Consider the following 22,835-nt stretch of genomic DNA (forward strand, 5'->3'; position numbering starts at 1 on the left):
ATTTGTTAAACACTCACAGAGACGCAGTTCAGTCTCAGGGCTAAGCCTGCAGTTACAGTACCCTTAAGGTTTTGCTTCCCCTTGACAGTTGTAACTCTGGAAAAGCGTGCCCCTCATGGCTTTTCCTCTGGCATTAAACACATCACTGTGGCCGTTTCTCAATGCCGTTCAAACAAAAAGCAACCACACTCATAGAAAGAGGGATCAGATTTGTGGTTAGAGTGTGGGTGGAGATTGGATGAAGGTTGTAAAAAGTACAAACTTTCAGTTATAAGATACAAAAGTACAGGGATGTAATGATGACTATAGTTCACACTGCTGTGTGGTATATTTGAAAGTTGTCAAGAGAGTAGATCCTAAGAGTTCTCATCACAAGTAAAAAAAACATTTTTTTTCCTTTTCGTATCTATATGAGATGATGGATGTTAATGAAACATTGTGGTAATCATTTCACAATATATGTAGGTCAAATCGTTATGCTGTACACCTTAAACTTATACAGTGCTGTATGTCAGTAATATCTCAATGAAACTGGAAAAAAGTAATTTTTAAGAGTGTAAAAGGAGGGGCTTCCCTGGTGGCGCAGTGGTTGAGAGTCCGCCTGCCGATGCAGGGGACACGGGTTCGTGCCCCGATCCCGGAGGATCCCACATGCCGCGGAGCGGCTGGGCCCGCGAGCCATGGCCGCGGAGCCTGTGTGTCCGGAGCCTGTGCTCCGCAACGGGAGAGGCCACAGCAGTGAGAGGCCCGCGTACAGCAAAAAAAAAAAAAAAAAAAAAAAAGAGTGTAAAAGGATTATTGCAGCAAAAAGTTTGTGAACCGCTGCCCTAGAGAAACTCTCCATGGGTGTGCAAGGAGACACACAGGATAACAACCAATTGGAATATTGGTCTGTTTTTACAATAGATACCATACAGCTGTGAACAAAAATGAACGGATTACCGTATATCATTAAAGAAACTGTGCAAAATGAGCTAGTAGATACGTTATAAGGCTATATAGAATGTTTAAAAGCATGGAAACAAGACTACGTTTTGCTTATGGGTACCGGTGGTAAAAACAGAAAACGTGCCGGAGGAGAAATCAGCAGGTCAACGCGATAATACAGTCTTTCTCCGACCCGCGGGGGTCGCGTTCTGTTCCGAAACTACGCTTCCCGGCAGGCCACGCGCTGCGCCGTGACGCACTTCCTGCAGACGCACGTCCTTCCCTTTGCACCGCCCGTGGCCAGGGGCGGGCTGTGAGATCTCTTAGTGACTGGACGCAGAGGGTGGTACCGTTATTGCTGCCTCTTTGCCTGCCCAGGCGCACATGTGGACCTTGCGGGAGCAATTCCGACTTGGCAGCGGAAGGTGAGTCGGGCGAGCTGGCGAAGTGCCAGGGCGAGAAGAGGGTGACCGCGCCCCCCGTCTCCCCCGGGCGCTCCGACCTCAGGCGCCGGGCTGGCGTGGGCGGTATCCGAGGCTGAGGCTGGTCCTTCAGGAGGTGTGGAGATGGAGGGTGCGCGCTGTGGGCTGTGCAGATCACCCCTCCCGACTGCTCGCCTTCCTTGTGGGTGGGGCGGGGTTTCCTCCCTTGGTGTCCAGTACCCTGTCCTCGTGGTTTGCAGCTACCTCTCCAAATCTCCCCGCCTCGACTTCCGCCGCGGGGGTCCCATTTGCGCTGTCCGCTCCGGCAGCCGTTGGCTGCCAGTGACTATTGAACGCTTCAGGTGTGGCGAATGCTACTGCGGAACTGCATTCTTAATTTTACTTCCTGTTAATTAATATCTAACTGAATAATGAAGAAGTCTAAAACATTTTTCCATCAGACACAAGGTTATTGTTTTGCTGAGACTATACTTCCTTTAATCCTTGAAAATTTAACGTCTTTTTGAGATGTACTGTAAGTGTCAAATACACACCTGATTTCCAAGAGATGGTTGGGGGCATTTCCCTGGTGGTCCAGTGGGTAAGACTCCGCTCCCAATGCAGGGGACCCGGGTTGGATCCCTGGTCGGGAAACTAGATCCCACATGCATGCGGCGCCTAAGAAGTCTGCATGCCGCGACTAAAGATGCCGCAACCAAGATCCCGCGTGCTGCAACTAAGACCTGGCGCAGCCTAAATAAGTAAATAAAATAAATAAATATTTTTTAAAAAGAAAGAGATGGTTGGGAAAAAAGTATAAACTATTGATAACTTTTTAACACTATGTGTTGAAATGATAATATCTTAGATATGTTGGGTTAAATGTTATTAAAGGTAATTTCACTTTTTATTTTTTTAAAGATTTATTTATTTATTTATTTTTGGCTGTCGTTGGGTCTTCGCTGCTGCGCGCTGGGGCTTTCTCTAGTTGCGGAGAGTGGGGGTTACTCTTCACTGCGGTGCGCGGGCTTCTCATTGCGTTGGCTTCTCTTGCTATGGAGCACAGGCTCTAGGCATGTGGGCTTCAGTAGTTGTGGCACGCAGCCTCAGTAGTTGTGGCACACAGGGTCAGTAGTGTGGCTCGTGGGCTCTAGAGCACAGGCTCAGTAGTTGTGGCACACAGGCTTAGTTGCTTCACGGCATGTGGGATCTTTCCGGACCAGAGCTTGAACCCGTGTCCCCTGCATTGGCAGGTGGATTCTTAACCACTGCGCCACCAAGGTAATTTGTTTTTAAGGGGTGTAAGGAAAGCTGCATTTTAGAAATGCTGTTGTAATGGTCTTTAATACCTTCTACTCTTTACTAGTGCTCTTGTATATAAAGTAAGGGAAAACGTTGAAATTTTAAAAATTCATTTTTCTTAAATCACATTTATATTTCTGTGTTTAAAATTTTCATAAACTTTTTTTTGGGGGGGGGTAACTGGAGCCATGTAACAAGTATGGGAAAAAAAACTATGCCTTGTCGGAACAGTTTTGCTGATTCTTAGGGTGGAAAGGTGATGGGTACTTAGAATTTACCTTATTATATTTAATTAAGATCAGTATTTCTCTAAAAACATAAGTAAACAGGGGAGGGGTGTAGACCGTGGAGGTTAACTCAAGCGTTAAGGCGAGAGGTGAGAGGAGCTGAGGCCCTGGATGGGATCAGGAGGGGCTGAGACTTGTGGTTCAGGTGAGAAGGCACAAATGGCCACAGCTGAGACTCAGAAGGGCTCTCAGGAATAGTCCTGTTAGGCCTGGGTTCTCAAGGCTGCTATTTCTTTCCCCAGTTCTGTCTTTTAAGGGCTCTGCCAGACTTGGTAAAGAGGAGAAGCCTAGATATCTGGTGAGTTGGGGCTACCTTTCTCTTCTCTGAAATGCTAGCTTATTTCTCAGAGATTCAGCGCGTCTCTCTTTCTTGGGGAGGGAGGCAGAGATGAGCATTGAGGTCGCCATCAACGTTCATCAGATCAGCATTCACGCCTGTGTTTGCCGTTGTGCTAGGCACTTTATAATGATTTCTGCATTTAGTTTTTTTTAACTTTTTGAGCTTATAGAAAAACATAAATAAGTTTAATATGAAGAATTTAGGGCATTCTAAAACATAAGGGTAACTTTTAATAAAAACGTGGGGTTATTAAAGTCCTAAAATGCACTATTAAAGTTCCCTTCATCAGAGCTCACACAAATAATTATATTACCTTAATAGTATCTCATAGTCTGGTCTTATACACTGGACTTCTTTTTAACTATTATTGAAATTTTCAAGCATATCTAAAAGTAGAAGAAAAGAGTTAATGAACCATCAACCTACTTCAGTAACTATCAACTCATGGCCAGTTGTTTTTTTTTTTTTGTGGTACGCAGGCCTCTCACCGCTGCGGCCTCTCCCGTTGCGGAGCACAGGCTCTGGACGCGCAGGCCCAGTGGCCACGGCCCACGGGCCCAGCCGCTCCGCGGCATGTGGGATCTTCCCGGACCAGGGCATGAACCCGCGTCCCCTGCGTCGGCAGGCGGACCCTCAACCACTGCGCCACCAGGGAAGCCCTCATGGCCAGTTTTGTTTCATCTCCAACCTTACTGGATTATTTTAAAGCAAATTTAAGACAGCGTACTGTTTCATCCATAATTTCAGTCCTATGTTTATCCTTAAAACAACTTTATGAGGTAAAGAGAGTGCCCCTTTGGGAGACATCTGGTTCAGAGGGATTTCGTGACTTTCTTATAATCACACATGAACACCTAAATTGAACTCAGATTGCTCTGACTCTCAAAACCATGAGTTTTCTGTGATCCCTTGACTTTTTTTCGTCCTAGAAAACTATTCAATGATAAAAGAACATGGAGAATTCACCTTCTTGTTCTGATGCTTCATCCCACCCTTGCTCCCCTGATCCCATCTTCTTTTCTACACCAGAAGTGTAATTTACTGATTCTTGGGTACAGGACTGTGTAAAATTCTGTGAACTAGCCAAACAGAATGTAAGTACACTGTCCTTATTCTCAAAGAGCCAGTAGTCTTTGGGAAATAATGCATAGAAATAGGAAATAATGACACCTGGTAATTATGATGAAGAGAGTTAAAATAAAATAGTTCAGGGAAAGACATGACTAAGTGTTAGCCTGTAACTGTTAAAACAATGCACAGCCACAAAGAATGGTCTTAGGTTTTGGATTGAAAATCAGATTAATGGTACACAATGCATTTTAACTCTGCATTAAATCTAGGTAGCTTCCTGAAAGGATACAGGACAGAAAACATAGCAGCTACATCATTGGTATTTTCCTCAGGGGATTTTGCATTAGCGAAGGTCAGTTTCCAGGCCCTAGGACCACAGATACCAGCCTTGATTGTCAGAGATGAGAGTGACTTGGGAGCAAATCACTTTCTAACAGGGAAGTAACTGCCTTATTTCTACCACCTCCCCAACACTTTATTGAGATTGCTTTGTATAATCTAGGTCCTTTGCATTTTCATTTAAATATTAGAATCAGCTTATCAGTTTCTACAATGAGATTATTTTTTAATATAAATTTATTTATTTATTTTTGGCTGCGTTGGGTCTTCGTTGCTGCGCTCGGGCTTTCTCTAGTTGCGATGAGTAGGGGCTACTCTTTGTTGTGGTGTGCAGGCTTCTCATTGCGGAGCACGGGCTCTAGGCACATGGGCTTCAGTAGTTGTGGCATGTGGGCTCAGTAGTTGTGGCTCACGGGCTCTAGAGCACAGGCCAGTAGTTGTGGTGCAAAGGCTTAGTTGCTCCACGGCATGTGGGGTCTTCCCGGAACAGGGCTCGAACCCGTGTGCCCTTCATTGGCAGGTGGATTCTTAACCACTGCGCCACCAGGGAAGCCCTACAATGAGATTTTGATTAGAATGGCTTTGAATTTTTACATCAGTATGGGGGAGAACTAACATCTTAACATTATTGAGTCTTCTGGTCCATCAACACAGTATATCTTCACTTATACAGATCTTTATCTTAGGAATCTTACAGTTTTTGATGTACATGTCTGGCACATATTTTGTTAAATTTATCTCTCAGTATTTCATGTTTTGTTTTGATGTTAGTGTATTGGAATGACACTTTTTAAAGGTTTTTTAAAATAAAAATTTAATTTTAAAATAGTTTCAGATTTACAGAAAAATTGCAAGGATAGTTTATAAATAGAATTCCCATATATCCCACATCTAGTTTTCCCTGTTATTAACATCTTACATTAGTATTCTTGTCACAATTAATAAACCAATTTTTATGTTACTATTAACTGAAGTCCATACTTTATTCAGATTTCCTTAGTTTTTACCTAATGTCCTCTTTCTATTCCAATATCTCATTCAGGCTATCGTACTACATTGGTTGTCATGTCTCCAAGAAGGTGTTTTGGTCAGGTATTTTATAGATTGTCCCTTAATTGGGATTTGTCCAATTTTTTTTTTTTTACATTTGGGACATTTATTATTACAAAAATAAGCATCCAGGGTTCCTGTAACCAGAGAAAGTGGGTACAAATCCTCATTTTTTAGGCATCACTTTGAGTAAGAGATACTGTTTTAGTATTCTTCAGCTGTCATACCTGAATATCACAGATTGGGTGACTTAAACAACAGATATTTATTTTCTCATAGTTTTGGAGGCTGTAAGTCCAAGATTAAGGTGCCAGCAGTGTTGGTTTCTAGTGAGAACTTTCTTCCTGGCTTGCAGATGGCTGCCTTCTCACTGTGTGTCCTCACATGGCCTTTCCTCTGTTCACATGCACATTCCTGGCATCTCTTCCTCTGTTTATAAGGACACCATAACTTTATGACCTAATTTAACTTTAATTATCTCCCGAAAGGTCCTGTCTTTAAATGGAGTCACACTGAGGGTTAGACTTCAACCTATGAATTTTGGGGGGATGCAGTTCAGTCCATAACATTCCATCCTTGTCCCCCCCATTCACATCCTTCTAGCATGCAAAATACATTTACCCCAATCCAACAGCCCCAAAAGTTTTAACCCATTCCAGCATACTCCAAGTCCAAATTCTCATCTATTTATCATTGAAATCAGGTATGGGTGAGACTTGATGTTTTTTCTGATTAGACTGAGATACGGTTTTCTGGGAGGAACACCACAGAGGTGAAATACTGTTCTTATCACATCATGCCAATGGTAGATAGTATCAGCATTACTTACCACTGTTAATGTTAACCTTGATCATTTGGCAGAAGGAGGGTTGTCAGGTTTCTACACTGTAAAGTTACTACCCTGCCTTCCCCATAACTTATACTCTGGGAAGAAGTCACTATGCAGAGCCCACTTGAAACGTGGGTAGTTACAGTCCACCTCTTTGAGGGTCGAGTAACTACATAAATTGTTTGGAATTGTTCTGCATGGGAAACTTGTCTGTTCTCCTCCATTTATTTATTTATTTGATCATTTATTTATATCAGTATGAGTCATGGTTATGTATTTTATACTTTGGGTTATAACCCAGTATCACTTTATTTATTTTGTTGCTCATATTGTTTCAGGAGCTCTTTAGTTGGTTCTTGTGTCCCTTTGACATACTCCCATTATTGTGGGTTTTTGCCTTTTTTAAGTACTTCCTTACTTTCTGGCTCTACAGTATGGTCCAGGCTCATTTTGTTTATGTCCTGCTCCAGTCCTCAGATCAGCCGTTGCTCCTTTCACTGGAGAATGATATTAGAAACCAAGATCTGTACGCTAGGTGTGCCCTTTGCTACTGGAGTGGCATTGCTTCCAGGCCCTCTCAGCTGACAGAGCCAAGAGACGTGATTGTGTATACTAATCTCTGTATATGCTCATTTATAGATATTTCTTTATGTAATTATATTAAGCTAAACATGAGTTTGTTCTGATGCCTCCAACTCAAATCCATGACCACATGGATCATTCTGGCCTCCTCACCTTGCTTATTTATAACCTCCCACCAACAGTGAGAAACCTGACTTCCACTATTCACCATCCATTCACTTAATTTTTCAATTCCAGTTTATAAGTATAGTGACTTGAGAATTGTTTACCTGCGCCCCTGTGGAAAACAACTTTATCAATTAGCATATAGTACTTATTTATATATAGTTCCTTTTGTCTACAGATGCCACTCATTTCCAAAGTAAGCTACTTAGATTAGCTCCTTTTTTCTCCACCACCTTTGGGGAGGTTATTTCATATATTTGTAATACATTTTTTTCACATTCTTCATTCCATCCTGGGATCCCCTGACCTCCTAAATGAATTTTTAAAATTTACACACATTAAGGTTTATACTTTGTGCTGTAAGGTTCTGGGGTTTTGATAAGTGCATAGTGCCATGTATCCACCATTACAGTATTATGCAGAATAGTTTCACCCCTCTAAAAAAAATCCTTGCTTCACCAGCCAAACCCTCCTGTTTTTTTTTTTTTCCTTTGGCAGCACCACACGGCATGTGGGATCTTAGTTCCTTGACCAGGGATCGAACCCGTGCCTCCTGCAGTGGAAGCGCAGAGTCTTAACCGCTGGACCGCCAGGTAAGTCCCTGATTTTGCTTCTTTAGCCTGTTTTTAAGGTGAATTACATTTATTGCTTTTCAAGTGTTGAACCAGCTTTGCAAACCTATAATAAGTCCCCCCTGGTTGTGGTGTATAGTTCTTCTTATACATTTTTGGGTTTGATTTGCTTGTATTTTGTTGGGGGGGGTTGTGTCTGTATTCATGAGATATACTGATCTGTGGTTTTCCTTTCTAATGTCTTTTTCTGGTTTGGGGTATTCTAATGTCTTTTCTGGTATTAGGGTAATGCTGGCCTGATAGATGAGTTAGGAAGGGCTCCCCCTGCTTCTGTTTTCTGGAAGAGGTGTGGAAGTCTTTTGTGGTACAAAAGTTTTAATTTTGATGAAGTCCAGTTTATTTATTTTTTTCTTTATGGATCATGGTTTTGGTGTCATGACTAAGAACTCTGCCTAGCCCTAGGTCTTGAAGGTGTTCTCTTATATTTTCTTCTAAAAGTTTTATAGTTTTACATTTAAATCTAATATCCATTTTGAATAATTTTTTGTATAAAGTATGAGGTTTTAGATTGGTGTTAATTTTTTTACCCATGGATGTCCAGTTGTTCCAGCACAATTTGTTGAAAAGACTCTTCTTCCTCTATTGAATTGCTTTTGCACCTTCATCAAAAATCAATTTGATGTACTCATGTTGGCTTCTTTCTGGGTTCTCAGTATTCTTTCATTGATTTGTGTCTATTCTTCCACCAATACTATGCTGTTTTGGTTATTGTAGTGACCAAATAGTAAGTAATAATTTTAATATCAGGTATAGTGACTCTCTCACTTTGTTCTTCTGCTTCCTTTGCCTTATCATATAAACTGTAGAATAAGCTTGTCTGTATCTACAAAAAATCTTGTTGAGATTTTGATAGGAATTGTTTTAAATCTATAGATGATTTTAGGGAGAATTGACATCTTCACTGTGTCAAGTCTTGCAAACCATGAACATGGTGTGTCTCTCCATTTAGTTAGATCTTTGCTTTCTTTCATCACCATAAAGACTCTGTACAAATTTTGTTAGATTTATGTTTTAGCTATCTCATTTTTTTGAAGTGATTGCAAATGGCATTATGTTTTTAATTTGTTTCCATGTGGTCATTGCTAGTATATAGGAATGTGATTGACTTTCGTGTGTTCATCTTGTATCTTGTGGCCCTCATGGACTCATTTATTAATTCTGTGATCTATTTTTGTAGATTATTTTGGATTTTCTGCATAGACAACATGTTATCTGCAAATAGGGACAGTTCTGTTTCTTCCTTACCAAGTGTCTATGCTCTTATTTCCTTTTCTTGCCTTGTTGCCTTGACTGGAGTATTTGATTACTTTTTGAGAACCAAAAATTATTTATCTGTAAAGTCAGTTCTCACTTAAATATAAAACATTATATTGCTTAATTATAATAAATAGTAATAACAAATATTTACTTCATGTCAGGCATTGATCTAAGCACTTATTAACTCATTTAATCCAACAACCCTGAAAGTAGATGTCATTATCAAACCCATTTTATAGATGTAGAAACTAAGACACAGAGAGGTTATGTAAGTTACCCAAGGTTACATATTTTATAAAGTAATGGAGCTGGGATTTGGATTTGTGGCATTTGGTTCTGCAGGTTGGGTTCTTAACATATCCATTGTGCAAAAATCCTGGCTTTCCTTCTAGCTGAGCCAGTCTTATGCTTAAGTGAGGGAAGTAGAGGGGGAAGAGAAAGCAAGAAAGAAATGGAGAAGTTGCTGGAACATGAAAGACACAAGGTGTGAGCAAGAGAAAGTGTGAGACCTGATGTAAGAAGAATAGGGGAAAGATTATTAAGAATATGAGGTCCAGAGTATGCCAGAAGAAGCTGGTCATGGAAAGCTTGAGAGGGCCCCCACGCCATTCCCCCCATAGGTCTTGGCTGCCTAATTGTGGGTCCCAGCTTGTTGTCTAGACATATGTCTTCCCTCCTACACTATACAAAGCCTGACTGCCTGGGCTGTGAGGGTGTGTATTTGACATCCCTCCCCAAACCCACGCACCCAGTGATTTCTGTATTTATACCTAGTTTCCCACTCTCAATTCAGCATCATTATTATTCTTTACTCCTTTTGCCACTTCTGTGTATTGGATTTTAAATCTATTTTAGAATCTAGCTCTGAAGCAAGACTGCCTAGAAGCTCTGGCTTGGTAACCTTGTGGCTCAGTCCACCACCTCAGCCCCCCAACTGTGGTCTTTGATGTGGCAGAAGCTTAATTAGTTTAGTTGTAGAACCTGGAGTATACATCACCAACTCCTAGGGTGTGAAAAACTGCTTAGAAGGTGGGCTAGCTAGAAGACTGAAATAGACCTGAGAATAGGAGGAAGCAAGTCAGAAAATAGGCATTCAGGGTGATCAAAGACAGCTGAGAATGATGTACACATGCCCCTCAATTCCACAGACTGAAGGAGCTTAGTAGTTAAAAATCTAGGGCAAGGCAGTAGTGACACAGACAACCCAGAGGTTGCAGCAGATGGTAACGGATTAAATAATGCTTGAATTCAATAGAAGTAAGTAATTTGGTGACTACCATGAGACTTGAGGGCAACACCACCTTCTAGGCATAACTAAAGAGAGAAAATGTCCCTGAATATACCTATTCTAATAAGAAGAGACCTGATGAGAAAGCATGTGGTATGGTTCTAGTATGCAGAAAGTTGAAGCAAGGTTTCTGAGACTTGGAAGAAATAAAGAGGTGAGAGAAAACTGGTGCATGAAGGAAGAAAAAGCAGCTTGCAGTGAAGAGAATAAGGGCTCTGGAACCATGAAGGACTGTTTTCCAGTCCTGTTGTTTTCTTGTCATTTGGGGAAGTTCTCTGGGCCTCATTGTTCTTTCTCTGAAATAAAGACTGTAATATCATTCTTACCGTGATGATCTTGCGATGTAGTTTCATAAAATGTAAATATGTTCGTGAAAAATTCGCTAAAAATAGATTAAGGTTAAACTTCATTTAACTGGAAATGCCATTGTCAGGAACCACTACTTGCCATCCTCTCTGCCAACCATTTTATATATTCAAATATTGCCCTACACATTGAGTGAGAGGTTGGAGGGCTTTACAAAAGGCAATGTCAAAATACATACAGTGATAGGGATCTTATAAATCGCTTTTCTCAAGCAGAGAAATCTGTGTGTGAGGGTGTGTGTGTGTGTGTGTGTGTGCGTGCGTGTGTGTGTGCGTGCGCACACGCATGCACCTAGTGACCTTTATTAAGCTGGCCAGATGTTCAGTACATAGTTAAGTCTTTTTTTTTTTTAATTTTATTTATTTATTTTTGGCTGCGTTGGGTCTTCGTTGCTGCACGTGGGCTTTCTCTAGCTGCGGCGAGCGGGGGCTACTCTTTGTTGCGGTGCATGGGCTTCTCTTGTTGCGGGGCACAGGCTCTAGGCGCGAGCGCTTCAGTAGTTGCAGCATGCGGGCTCAGTAGTTGTGGCTCGCCGGCTTTAGAGCACAGGCTCAGTCGTTGTGGCGCACGGGCTTAGTTGTTCCGCGGCATGTGGGATCTTTCCGGACCAGGGCTCAAACCCATGTCCCCTGCATTGGCAGGTGGATTCTTAACCACTGCACCACCAGGGAAGTCCCATAGTAGGTCTTGACCAGGCTGGTTCACTACAGTGCCCCACCTTGCCTTCTTGCCTGAGCTCCCCATCTCACCCAGGCCCCACACATAGAGGCATCTCTCAGAACCCACACACATGACTGGTTCAGGCAGCAACTGTCCACTCCTGATGAATGCTCTTAGGCGCAAGCCTTCAGAGCGGCCGATAATTTGACAATTAACCAGCAGGCTGAAGGAATACAGTTTGAATCCTTTGATAAAGCTTGGCGTGCCTCAGCACTATCTCCTTTTGTTCAGAGAAATATATTTTAATCAGTGTTAACAATACTCATTCTAGACCTGGCATGAGGCACTCATATTTTTCTCTATAGTCTGAGTTGCCTCTTATTTTTTCTCTAATCCTCATCATTTCTTAATGCCCAGTATAAGTCCTGCCTCTGTGCTGCCTTTCCTTACTTCTATAGCTTGTCTTCTACCCTCCATTCGAATTTCATCCATTATAAGTTGTCACATTCATACTCCTGAACTCTGCTTTAATGTTTTCTCATTGATTTAAAAATAATTTTCCCAATTAAAATGTAAGTGTTTTAGGGCAAGGAGTGTGTCTTATAGATTAGTCCTGCTTTCTGCATGTTATAACACCAAGCCAAGTGTGGAGTAATGCCCAGCCCTGCAAACCCTCAGATCCATTACTTATGTAGCGAGATTCTTCAGGACAGCCAGTTCCATTCTCCATGTGAAAATTGATGGTGACTTGATGAGTATGAATTTGTTGGTTGATTTAGGGACCAGTGAAATTCGAGGATGTGGTTGTGATTTTCACTGAGGCAGAGTGGAAGAGACTGAGCCTTGAGCAGAGGAACCTATGCAAAGAAGTGATGCTGGAGAATTTCAGGAATCTAGTCTTGTTGGGTGAGGATATGTTCTCTTCCTTAATTTTTCCATTCATATATTTATTGACCATATAGCCAGCCAATGTTCTAAGCTCTTAGAACACATCTCTGAATAAAACAATAAAGCATTTTTTTGGTCATCCTAGTATAGTGACACTGACATATACAATAAATAGCATATATAAGTAAATTATGTATGTTAGAGGATAATAAGCTCTACATAGTTTTAAAATATGTATAATATATACAAATATAAGTAGAGCAGAATAAGGGGGATCCAGGGTGCCGGGGTGTAGAGGCAGGGGTGGGTGATCAGGGTAGGCCTCTGTGAGGAGATGGGTGTGAGCAAAGGCTTCAAGGAGGTAAGGAAGTTAGATATGTGGATGTAGTGGGGGACTCTTCTGTGCCGGGGAACAACCAGTGCTGAGACCCCGAGATAGGAAAGGAAGGAGGCCGGCGTGATAGGAGCACAGAGAGCAAGGAGGAGAGGAAGGTAATAAAAGAGGCCTCTCTGTGTCCTAGAAGTTAAAAAAGCTTATAGCGTAATTAAATCTGTCCGTTTTGTGTTTTATAGGTTATTTGATATCATAATCATATTTTTCTTCATTTATTTAAAACCTGAGACAGATTATTTGTCTAGGATGGTAAATACAAAATTATTCTGGATATTCCTGCCTTCTTAAGAGTCCTGTTTTCAGAGTTGCACATAAATTTCTGTCAGAAGCTTTTTCAGGATTTTTCTCTGTTTGGCATAGCTATGAATTAATTAGTTCTGATTTATTTTTGTCTGCTTGGTTGTGTTATGAACTGCTTTCCTCGGTTTGAATTGGCCCCATTTCACTCCATTTGGCTTCTGACCTAGTTTCTCCATCTGTCTCAGTGAAGATTCACCCATTTAAATTTGCTTTCAGCTGGCCAACTAATTTGGTCTTGTTTTTACCTTGTTTCGTCTGGTGGTCTTCTTCTCTGTCTCTGTGCTCATGCATTTCATTGATTCTGAGAACTATATTAAAATTATCTCAAAGTAAATTAATCTTTACATGGAAACTTTGGATCCTGTTGGGTACATTTCAGACTTTAAACTGTTTTGCTGCACTTGATTCATCCTTCCTTTTCTCTATATATCTTTTTTCTTTTATTGATGAATTACTTAAAACAAATCCCAAATAATGTGACATACCACTCCTAAATATATCACAATGTAACTAATAAATAAGGACTTTATATATATATATATATGTAACCACATTATCAGTAGGGCTTCAGTATCATCTCACACTTGGTCTATGTTCACATTTACCTGACAATCTCAAAAAAGTCTTTTGAGGGCTTCCCTGGTGGCGCAGTGGTTGAGAGTCCGCCTGCCGATGCAGGGGACACGGGTTCGTGCCCCGGTCCGGGAAGATCCCACATGCCGTAGAGCAGCTGGGCCCGTGAGCCATGGCCGCTGAGCCTGCGCGTCCAGAGCCTGTGCTCCGCAACGGGAGAGGCCACAACAGTGAGAAGCCCGCGTACCGCAAAAAAAAAAAAAAAGTCTTTTTGAGAATTTGAATCAGGATCCAGACAAGATCCACACATTCCATTGTTTTTAAATGTTCCTTAAATCTGTATCAGTTCTTCCTCCCTCTTCTGGTTTTTCTCTCAAGGCCATGGATCTGTTTGTAATGCTCTGAATGTAGAATATAAATCTATTTTAGATAATATTCTAAAGTAGTTTTTATGTAGTAGATTGTAAATCAAGGGAGAATAGTTTTGAACTTTATCAAGAAGTGTTCACCAGGGACTTCCCTGGTGGCGCGGTGGTTAAGAATCTGCCTGCCAATGCAGGGGACACAGGTTCAATCCCTGGTCTGGGAAGATCCCACATGCTGCGGAGCAACTAAGCCCGTGTGCCACAACTACTAAGCCTGTGCTCTAGAGCCCATGAGCCGCAACTACTGAGCCTGCATGCCTCAACTACTGGTGCCCACATGCCTAGAGCCCGCTCACCACAAGTAGAGAAAGCCCGCGCGGAGCAGTGAAGACCCAACGCAGCCATAGATAGATATCTAGATAGATAGACAGATAGATAGATAGATAAAATGCCATTTGCAGAAAAAAAAAAGTGTTCATCAGCATGAAGAAGATGGGCATTCCCTGGTGGTCCATTGGTTAGGGCTCAGCGCTTTTACTGCCGTGGCCCACGTTCAATCCCTGGTCAGGGAACTAAAATCCTGCGAGCCGCGCAGCGTGACTAGAAAAAAAAAAATGAAAACATCACATCACCAATGGCATTGCTGGTTGTAGTGTTTGAGTTACCACCCATACAACACACCTATGTCTGTCACCAATAGAATATACACATGTCATCAGTAAGCCACATCCTTGTCTGTCTGCATTTGTAACTGTCATGTCCACAGTGATCTGCCTGTAGCTGTAAGCATCTCATTGCTTCATTATGTCTCCTAATGTAGTCCTGTGAAATTCATATTGAAATACATAATTTTTAATTGTAAATTACTTTCTTTTATTTCTCTTCTATATTTTGGTTAAGGCATTACATTATTTTTTAAAAATTCTGTGTATGGGGACATTTTATTAAATATGAATCTCATTGCAAGACAGTAAATGAGATATTACAAGACATAGACTATGAAAAGGAGCCTTTGATTCTGACAGTATTGAGAACGTGTCTGTCTTCTGCCTAACCTTTTAAGTTCGTTCTTAATTAACTCTGTTCCTATCACTTATTCATGCAAAAGTATTTATTAACTATTGTATGTTAGGTCCAGTTCTGGGTTCTTGGAATATACAGTAGTATATCTGAGAGAAGGGTGTTCCAGACATAGGAACCAGCCAGTGCAAGGCATCAGGAGGGAGTTCAGTGTGACTCCGATTGGAGGGAATGAAGGGTGGAGTATAGATGGAGTCAGAAAGCCGATAGGTTATGAAAGAATGTGGAACCCAGTAGGCCACTCTCAGGGCTTGGTTTTTACTCTGAACATTACGGGGGGTTTTTGGGTTTTTTAAAATAAGGTAAAGAGTCCTATTTATTAGGAATGTAGAATAAAGAAGGAAGAGATTGGAATGGGCTTTAGTTACCTGCTCCCATCCCATTCTTCTATTCTTGATCCCAGGGCAGAACTCTCATGGCTCTAGGGAATACTTCCTTTGGATGGATGAGGGTCCTGGCAGGATTGGTCTCAGTAGATCCTCTGGAGCAGCATGGCTTAGCCACCCCTCATTCTGTCCTGAGAGTCAGTGCAGTTGGACTGGGTGTCTGGGAAACTCCTGATCAGGAGATCTGGATGGCTTTGTAGCCCTAGACCGTGGTCAAAGCCCAGAATACCTCCTGTCCCCAGATTTAGTCTATAGGCCAAATTTGGTTAGTTTTTCCCCAAACAGATTGTTCTATGTCAGGGGGTTTAATTCTCACTGGCTTCTTTTCTCCAGAGACCTAGTCAAAGCAGCAAGAGTCTCATTATTTGCTTAGAAGCTTTTTTTTTTTTCCCTTAAGGACAGATTTAGTAGAAAATAAACCTTTGTATGCTGATTAGTTTAGAGTTATCTGCGATTTGTATAGTGTTTAAGAGCACATCCCAAACCCTGTTTTGTTTCTTTCTTTGTGACTGTGAACAAGTTACTTAACCCTGCTAAACTATTCTCTGCTGCCTTCTGCATTGGAGACATCCAGACTGAGTGACTCCTACGTCAATCCACTCTTTCTTCTCATAGGAAAAGTCACAAAGTACGTTCCCATGTAGGTCATAGGATTGTTCTCTCTTGTTGGAAATAAACGGTTGTAGCTGTGTGTGTCGGTGTAACTGGTTATGGCTTAGAAGAGAATTTTAGTGTAAGTGCAGATGCAAAGTTGAAGATGCCTCTAATGCTTACTTGGAAGATTATTTATTGGAATAATATGTAGAATAATAAGTTCTGCTGTGAGTTTTTTGTTTTTGTTTTTGATTCAAGTAAAAGATGTAAAATATAAAAATTGACTACAGTACATAATCTGAATCTAATCATAGGAAAATGTCAGCAACATTCTATACATATTCTAGAACATGAGGAATGTTCCCTAAAAAAAGAACTCTATTCTTCAAAAATGCCAGTCTCATGAAAGAGACACTAAAGGAAACTAAAGAAACATGAAAACTAATTGTAATATCTGATAGTAGACTAAATCCTGTACTGTAGGGAAAATGCTATAAAGGACATTATTGGATCAATTGACAAAATTGGAATATATATGATAGCTAAAGTATTATGTAAATGTTAAATTTACCAGAGTTCAAGCGGAAGTTTTCGTGGGGCAACTGAGAAGGACACAGTTAAGATGGAGTTTCCAGCCCAGTGAGTCTGAGGGCCAGACCGTGATCCCATAAAGCATGATCTCCTGTCCAGACTGTGGCAAAGGTGTTGAAGCAACTTTCAAATTCTGCCCCTACTGTGGAAAACCTTTACATACAGAGGAGCACAAGGGGTCCCAGACCTTTGTCAAGCCGTCTATGTCATCCTCCCAAGCTTGGACTCCTCCCCTGAAATCTACATTCATATATATCAGACTGCCTGCTTGACATCTATTGGATGTCCCATAAGTGTCTCCACATGCCCAGAACTAAGCTCCTGATATGACTGCCACCCCCCACCTGCCCCTTCCATAGAGTATCCCATCGAGGTTCAGCTTATTCAGTTTCTCAGACCATGGAGTCATCCTCAAGTCCTCTTTCTCTCCCACCCCATGACTGCAGCCCTCCAGCCGATCTCATCATCTCTCCCTTTAAAAGTCAATGCCGAGGGCTTCCCTGGTGGCGCAGTGGTTGAGAGTCCGCCTGCCGATGCAGGGGACACAGGTTCGTGCCCCAGTCTGGGAAGATCCCACATGCCGCGGAGTGGCTAGGCCCGTGAGCCATGGCCGCTGAGCCTGCACATCCGGAGCCTGTGCTCTACAACGGGAGAGGCCGCAACAGTGAGAGGCCTGCGTACTGGAAAAAAAAAAAAAGTCAATGCCGAGGACTTCCCTGATGACACAGTGGTTAAGAATCCACCTGCCAATGCAGGGGACACAGGTTCAATCCCTGGTCTGGGAAGATCCCACATGCCGCGGAGCAACTAAGCCCGTGCGCCACAACTACTGAGCCTGTGCTCTAGAGCCCACAAGCCACAACTACTGAGCCCATGTGCCACAACTACTGAAGCCTGTGCGCCTAGAGCCCATGCTCCACAACAAGAGAAGCCACTGCAATGAGAAACCCGTGCACCACAATGAAGAGTAGCCCCCACTCGCCTCAACGAAAGCCCACGCGCAGCAAGGAAGACCCAACGCAGCCAAAAATAAATAAATAAATTTATTAAAAAAAAAAATTTTACCAGAGTTGATAACTGTATTGTGGTTATGAAAGTGAATATCCCTACTTTTATGAGGCACACACTGAAGTATTTAGGGGTAAAGGGCATTGATGTATGCAGTTTACTCTCAAATGATTCAAAGAAAAAAATATATAAATATACATATACACACATATACATATATAATATACAAATGTTAGCAGTAGGTAATTAGGGTAAAGGGAATACAGCTGTTCTTTGTATTGTTCGTATTCTTGCAACTTTTCTGTACATTTGAAATTATTTCCAAATAAAAAGTCAAAAGAAGTTGAATGGAAATATAGGTCTGACGAAGCATGTCTTGGAGAGACAGACATTAACGGCTGTGAATCTTACTATAACGGCTAGATCTTACTATAAGACAAGGAAGAAAAGCCCAGCGAGCCCTTTCTCTGACTACTTTGACTGAAAACTTTCTTTCTTCAGCAGATTCAAAGCCAGAAGTCTATCTCTGGCCTTTGGCGGTCAGCAATTTCTCAGCCACCATGAACTCTGCAGTCATCTTATTCCATATTCATGTGCAGGAAATCAACTCCAACCAGGGGATCCTTGCGCAGATGACCACCAGCAGCGGCAGCAACAACATTCTGATAAAAACCACTGGGGGCCAAAGCAGAAGATCAAGGAATGGGAGTCTCTACACCTTTGTTTTGGAGAACAAATGAGAAGGGGACTTAAGTGGTTTTCTCTAGCCCACCCCAGGGACCACCAGTAAGCTCTCAGGGAGGCAACAAAGTGTTGAAGGTACAGCTCAGTCCAGCCCAGAGGGTAAGCTCTGGGGAAGCAGACAACATTCCTGAGAGGGTAGAACTCTCAGGATTTGGAGAAGTCAGGTTTAGAGGTGTGGACTAGGCTTTAGCCAGAAGTCAAACCTCTTCAGACACAGGCTGTCATGAGCGGAGATATCTCCTGTGTGCAGAAAGTGTGGGCAAAGCTTTAGCAGGAAGTCACATCTCAACAGACATCAGAGGACACACAGGGGAAAAGCCTTATATATGTGGGCAAGGCTTTATAGATAAGTCACCCCTCTACAACCACCAGAGTACACACTCAGGTGAGAAGCTTTATGTATGCAGGGAGTGTGGGCAAGCTTTTAGCCACAAGTCACACACACACAAGGGAGAAGCCCTTTGCATGATGTGTGGGTGAGGCATTAGTGAAAAGTCAAACCTCATTAAGCACCAGAGGATTCACACAGGGGATAAGCCTTATGTGTGCAGGAACTGTAGCCAAGGCTTTAGGGTGAAATCACACCTCATCACACACCACAGGACACGTTCAGGTGAGAAGCCTTTTGTTTGCAGGGAGTGTGGGTAGGGTTTTAGCTGCAAGGTAATCCTAAACACACACCAGAGGACACACAGGAGAGAAGCCTTACGAGTTGCAGGGTATGTGGGCGAGACTTCAGCCACAAGTCAGCTCTCAGCACACATCAGAGGGTGCACTCAGGGCAAAAGTCTTATGTGTGCAGGGAATGTGGGCAAGGCTTTAGCCATAAGTCAGCCCTCATCAGACACCAGAGAACACACTCAGGGAAAAGCCTTAGGTGTGCGAGGAGTGAGGGTATGACTTTAGCAAAAAGTCAGTTGTCAGCCACATCAGAGGGCACACTCAAGGGAGAAGCCTTGATTGTGAGGTAGTGTGGGTGAGGCTTTAGCTGGACATCACTCCTCATCACAGAGCAGAGGACATGCTCAGGGAGAAGCCTGACGGAGTGATGGTAAGGTGTTAGCTGGAGGTGACCTCATAAGAAACACTGGGAATCAAATCTCTCCACCATCCATCACCACCCTGCTAGAGCTCTGCGAGGGCTTCAGGGACAGTCTTCTGACCCCTTACACCCTCTGTGAGTATGAAGATGGCAGAGGTCTAGCCTCTGAGAACAGATGTACCAAGTGATGGTCCTCTTGGAGAAGTGGTCTTTGCTTCTACCTACTTCCTTCTTCAGCTGTGTCCTTCTATTGGCTTCTATGACACTTTCCTGTTCTATTTTTGTCTACATATCTAGCCTTTGATGCATCCTCTTCTGCCCCACTTTAGGTATTACTCAGGGTTCAGTCTCACCCTCCAATCTGAGGGACTCCTTAACCATGTCTCCCTCCTAACCCTGCAGTTCCAAATCCAGATCCCTTTAACCACACCTCCGAATTCTTCAGTCTCAGGATCTAAACCTCAAAACCATGCTATTTGGCCCTCCAAGGACAGGGATAAGGTTACTAGCAATGCCCCACCATTGGCCTTCCAATACCAAGTTTTAGGGTTTTTAAACACAGCCCCTCCTGAGCCCCTCAATCTCAGTGCCCAGTCTTTTCGCCATACTCTCACATCAGTCCTCCAGTAATTGTTCTAAGGCCCTTTGAACCAGACCCACTCTCACTTACCTTACATTCCCAGGGCCCATGTGGCCCAGGTTCCTGGTAGTTCGCCTAACTTTCTTCTTGGCCCTAGTGCTATATGTCAATGGGTATACCCTGGAGGGCTGTCTACTCAGGCCTCAGTGTCTTTATTTGCCAAGAGGATATTTGCCACAGAGAGGAAGGAGAGAGATTTTTTGTAACACCCCCCCACCACCACCAAATCTGGCTTGGTTTGGGGCTGGAGGAGAGATAAAAGGGGTTGTTGGTCCAGATGCCTTTGTCCACAGCCTCTCACCTGGAGGTGGTTGTCTCCAAGGTTAGCCTGGTGGGGGGTAAGGGCCGGGAGCACCTGCAGTGTAGGTTCCCCCCACACACAATTCAACTCAGGCACTACTGCCTGGTCTACCACCATAGTGCTGCCCCTTTTCCCATGGCCTTAGCTAAAAGCCACAGAGGGAAGTCTGTTTTCTCTAGGGGTTGCCGAGCAGAGAAGAGGGGACCCCCCACCATCATTCCATGTGACATCAAAGCTGCCTCCTGATAGGGCAACAAAAGTGGAAAAATTAATAGTCTTACACCTTGCTTTAAACATGATGGGAAAAAAATGTTTACTTTCTCTTAAAATCCATGCAGAAACTGTAGAGACAGCACACAAGTCTGGCCCAGCACGACCACTGTCAGGCCCAGGAATCAGGGAGAGATGCAGAGGGGACCTCTGTCCAGGTGGGTGCAGATAGCTTTGGGTGCCTTCCAGTCAGGAGTCACTGCTTCATGGACAGGGGTTAAAATTGGCCCCATCTCTGCAATGATAGTCTTGAGGTGTTGTGAGATCTTCACAATAAAGGATTGTGGGAGGAGACAGGATGGGAAAAGGAGGCAAACACTTCCAGGACTGTTGGGCTTCATAGAATTTCCTGCCAGGGAGGAATACCTGGATTTTTGCTGTAGGGGCTGGTGGCTCATTTCTTTCTTTCTTTTTTTTTTCTTTTTATAAATTTGTTTATTTATTTATTTTTGGCCATGTTGGGTGTTCATTGCTGCGCGCAGGCTTTCTGTAGTTGCGGTGAGCGGGGGCTACTCTTCGTTGCGTTGCGTGGGCTTCTAATTGCGGTGACTTCTCTTGTTGCGGAGCATGGGCTCTAGGCACACGGGCTTCAGTAGTTGTGGCTCGCGGGCCCTAGAGTGCAGGCTCAGTAGTTGTGGCGCACGGGCTTAGTTGCTCCACGGCATGTGGGATCTTCCCGGACCAGGGCTCAAACCCATGTCCCCTGCCTTGGCAGGCAGATTCTTAACCACTGCACCACCAGGGAAGCCCTGGTGCCTCATTTCTGATGGGTGATAAGGCATCTCAGACTCAGGGCTGCAGGACCTGGTAAGTAAAACTGCGATCAAGGCAGCCCCTGTGTTCTTGCTGGCCTTGTCCTTCAACCTCACCCCAAAAGCGCTCAGCTTTGTCTCTTTCGGGGTAGTTTCATTTAGCCCTCCAAATGCCTCACTGCTTTTTCTTGAGCTTTGTCCCCCGGCGCAGATTTCTCCCTTTGTTTCCAAAATTTTCTTCTAATGCTGAAGTGCCTGCAGGATGGAACTGTGGGGAGGAGGGACCTCTTTGGCTTTGGGAGGGACCAGAGAGGGCACCCAAGGGGCTACTTGCTGCATCTGCTTGTTTCCCAGTTTCCATGGGGGTGAGGATAGAACCTTTCAACGTCAGCTCAAGTTGCTGTCACTGATTCCCTACCTTCCGCCTCCCTGGGTAATAGAGGCACCCCTACTACGTCACACTATTTTCGCACAGTTTTAACACGTCAGGGGGTCTGCATTTAGAGCCACTTTCCCATGGGGCTTTGTGGGAATGATCTCTCGACTCCATTCCAGGGGTCCTGGTTTTCTGCAGCTGTTTCCATCATCATTCCTTCTTTTCCCTTGCCTTGTTGCCCCTACTTTCCGCATCTTGAGAGGGTATGAATAGCCCTTCATACCCTGACCTCAGTAATACCTATTTCTGGGCCTTAGGGTGAGAGGTGGAATTAAGGCCCCCAAAACTGGCTTCTGTTATTCAGATGCTGGGCGCTAGGGTAAGCCTCTTCAGGAGAGGAAGAGAGGAGGATGGCCATGAGGCCCAGGCATTTGTGAGTCATAAGGGGATCATGGGCTCTCAGAACCTTAGAGTCCCAGACTCATGAATCCTAAGTGGCTCCTGGAGAACTGGGATAAAGGGAGCATCACATTAGGCATCCAGGGCTGCTCATTTGGGCAAGTGAATCCCACTCTTCATCTTGACCTTGGATGATTCAAGGGCTCATGTTCCCCAGGGCCATATATGACCAAAAATAAGCCTCTGGGAGAATTTGTGGAATGATGAATTCATGGGAGGGTATTCTTGGGTAAAAGAGTGTTTGAACTTGGAGATTCCAATTTAATGAGAAAGGATTTTGTGTGGTGGAAGGCTGACAGGTGAGAAAACTTGTGAATGTTCTAAAAGACACTGTGAAGAAGTATCTGTCTTTTGACATATCCAAATTTTGCTGGATTTCTATTTTACTCCCTATTCTCAAGCTGTATCTGTACTGAAAGTATTTTTAATAAATTTTAAATTTTATTTTAAAATTATATTTTAATAAATTTTATTTGATTTTAAGTGAAACGTATGCAAATGTAGAAATAGAAAATGAATTTACTTGATTTCAGGTTGAGACAAATACATACAGCC

At 43.1% G+C, this 22,835-nt stretch overlaps 1 protein-coding gene across 1 annotated transcript; it reads left to right on the forward strand.

Moving 5' to 3' along the window:
- The first annotated feature begins 1,311 nt into the window (after positions 1-1,311).
- On the forward strand, positions 1,312-22,676 carry ZNF589 (zinc finger protein 589). Its single transcript, XM_060111482.1, is given in 6 exon segments — positions 1,312-1,352; positions 1,610-1,691; positions 12,297-12,423; positions 16,119-16,131; positions 18,201-18,370; positions 18,373-22,676. Coding segments are annotated over 6 exon segments (510 nt in total). The 3' UTR covers positions 18,450-22,676.
- The last annotated feature ends 159 nt before the right edge of the window (positions 22,677-22,835 follow it).

This window comes from Mesoplodon densirostris, chromosome 10 (assembly GCF_025265405.1).
Source record: "Mesoplodon densirostris isolate mMesDen1 chromosome 10, mMesDen1 primary haplotype, whole genome shotgun sequence".
NCBI classification, from domain to species: Eukaryota; Metazoa; Chordata; class Mammalia; order Artiodactyla; family Ziphiidae; genus Mesoplodon; species Mesoplodon densirostris.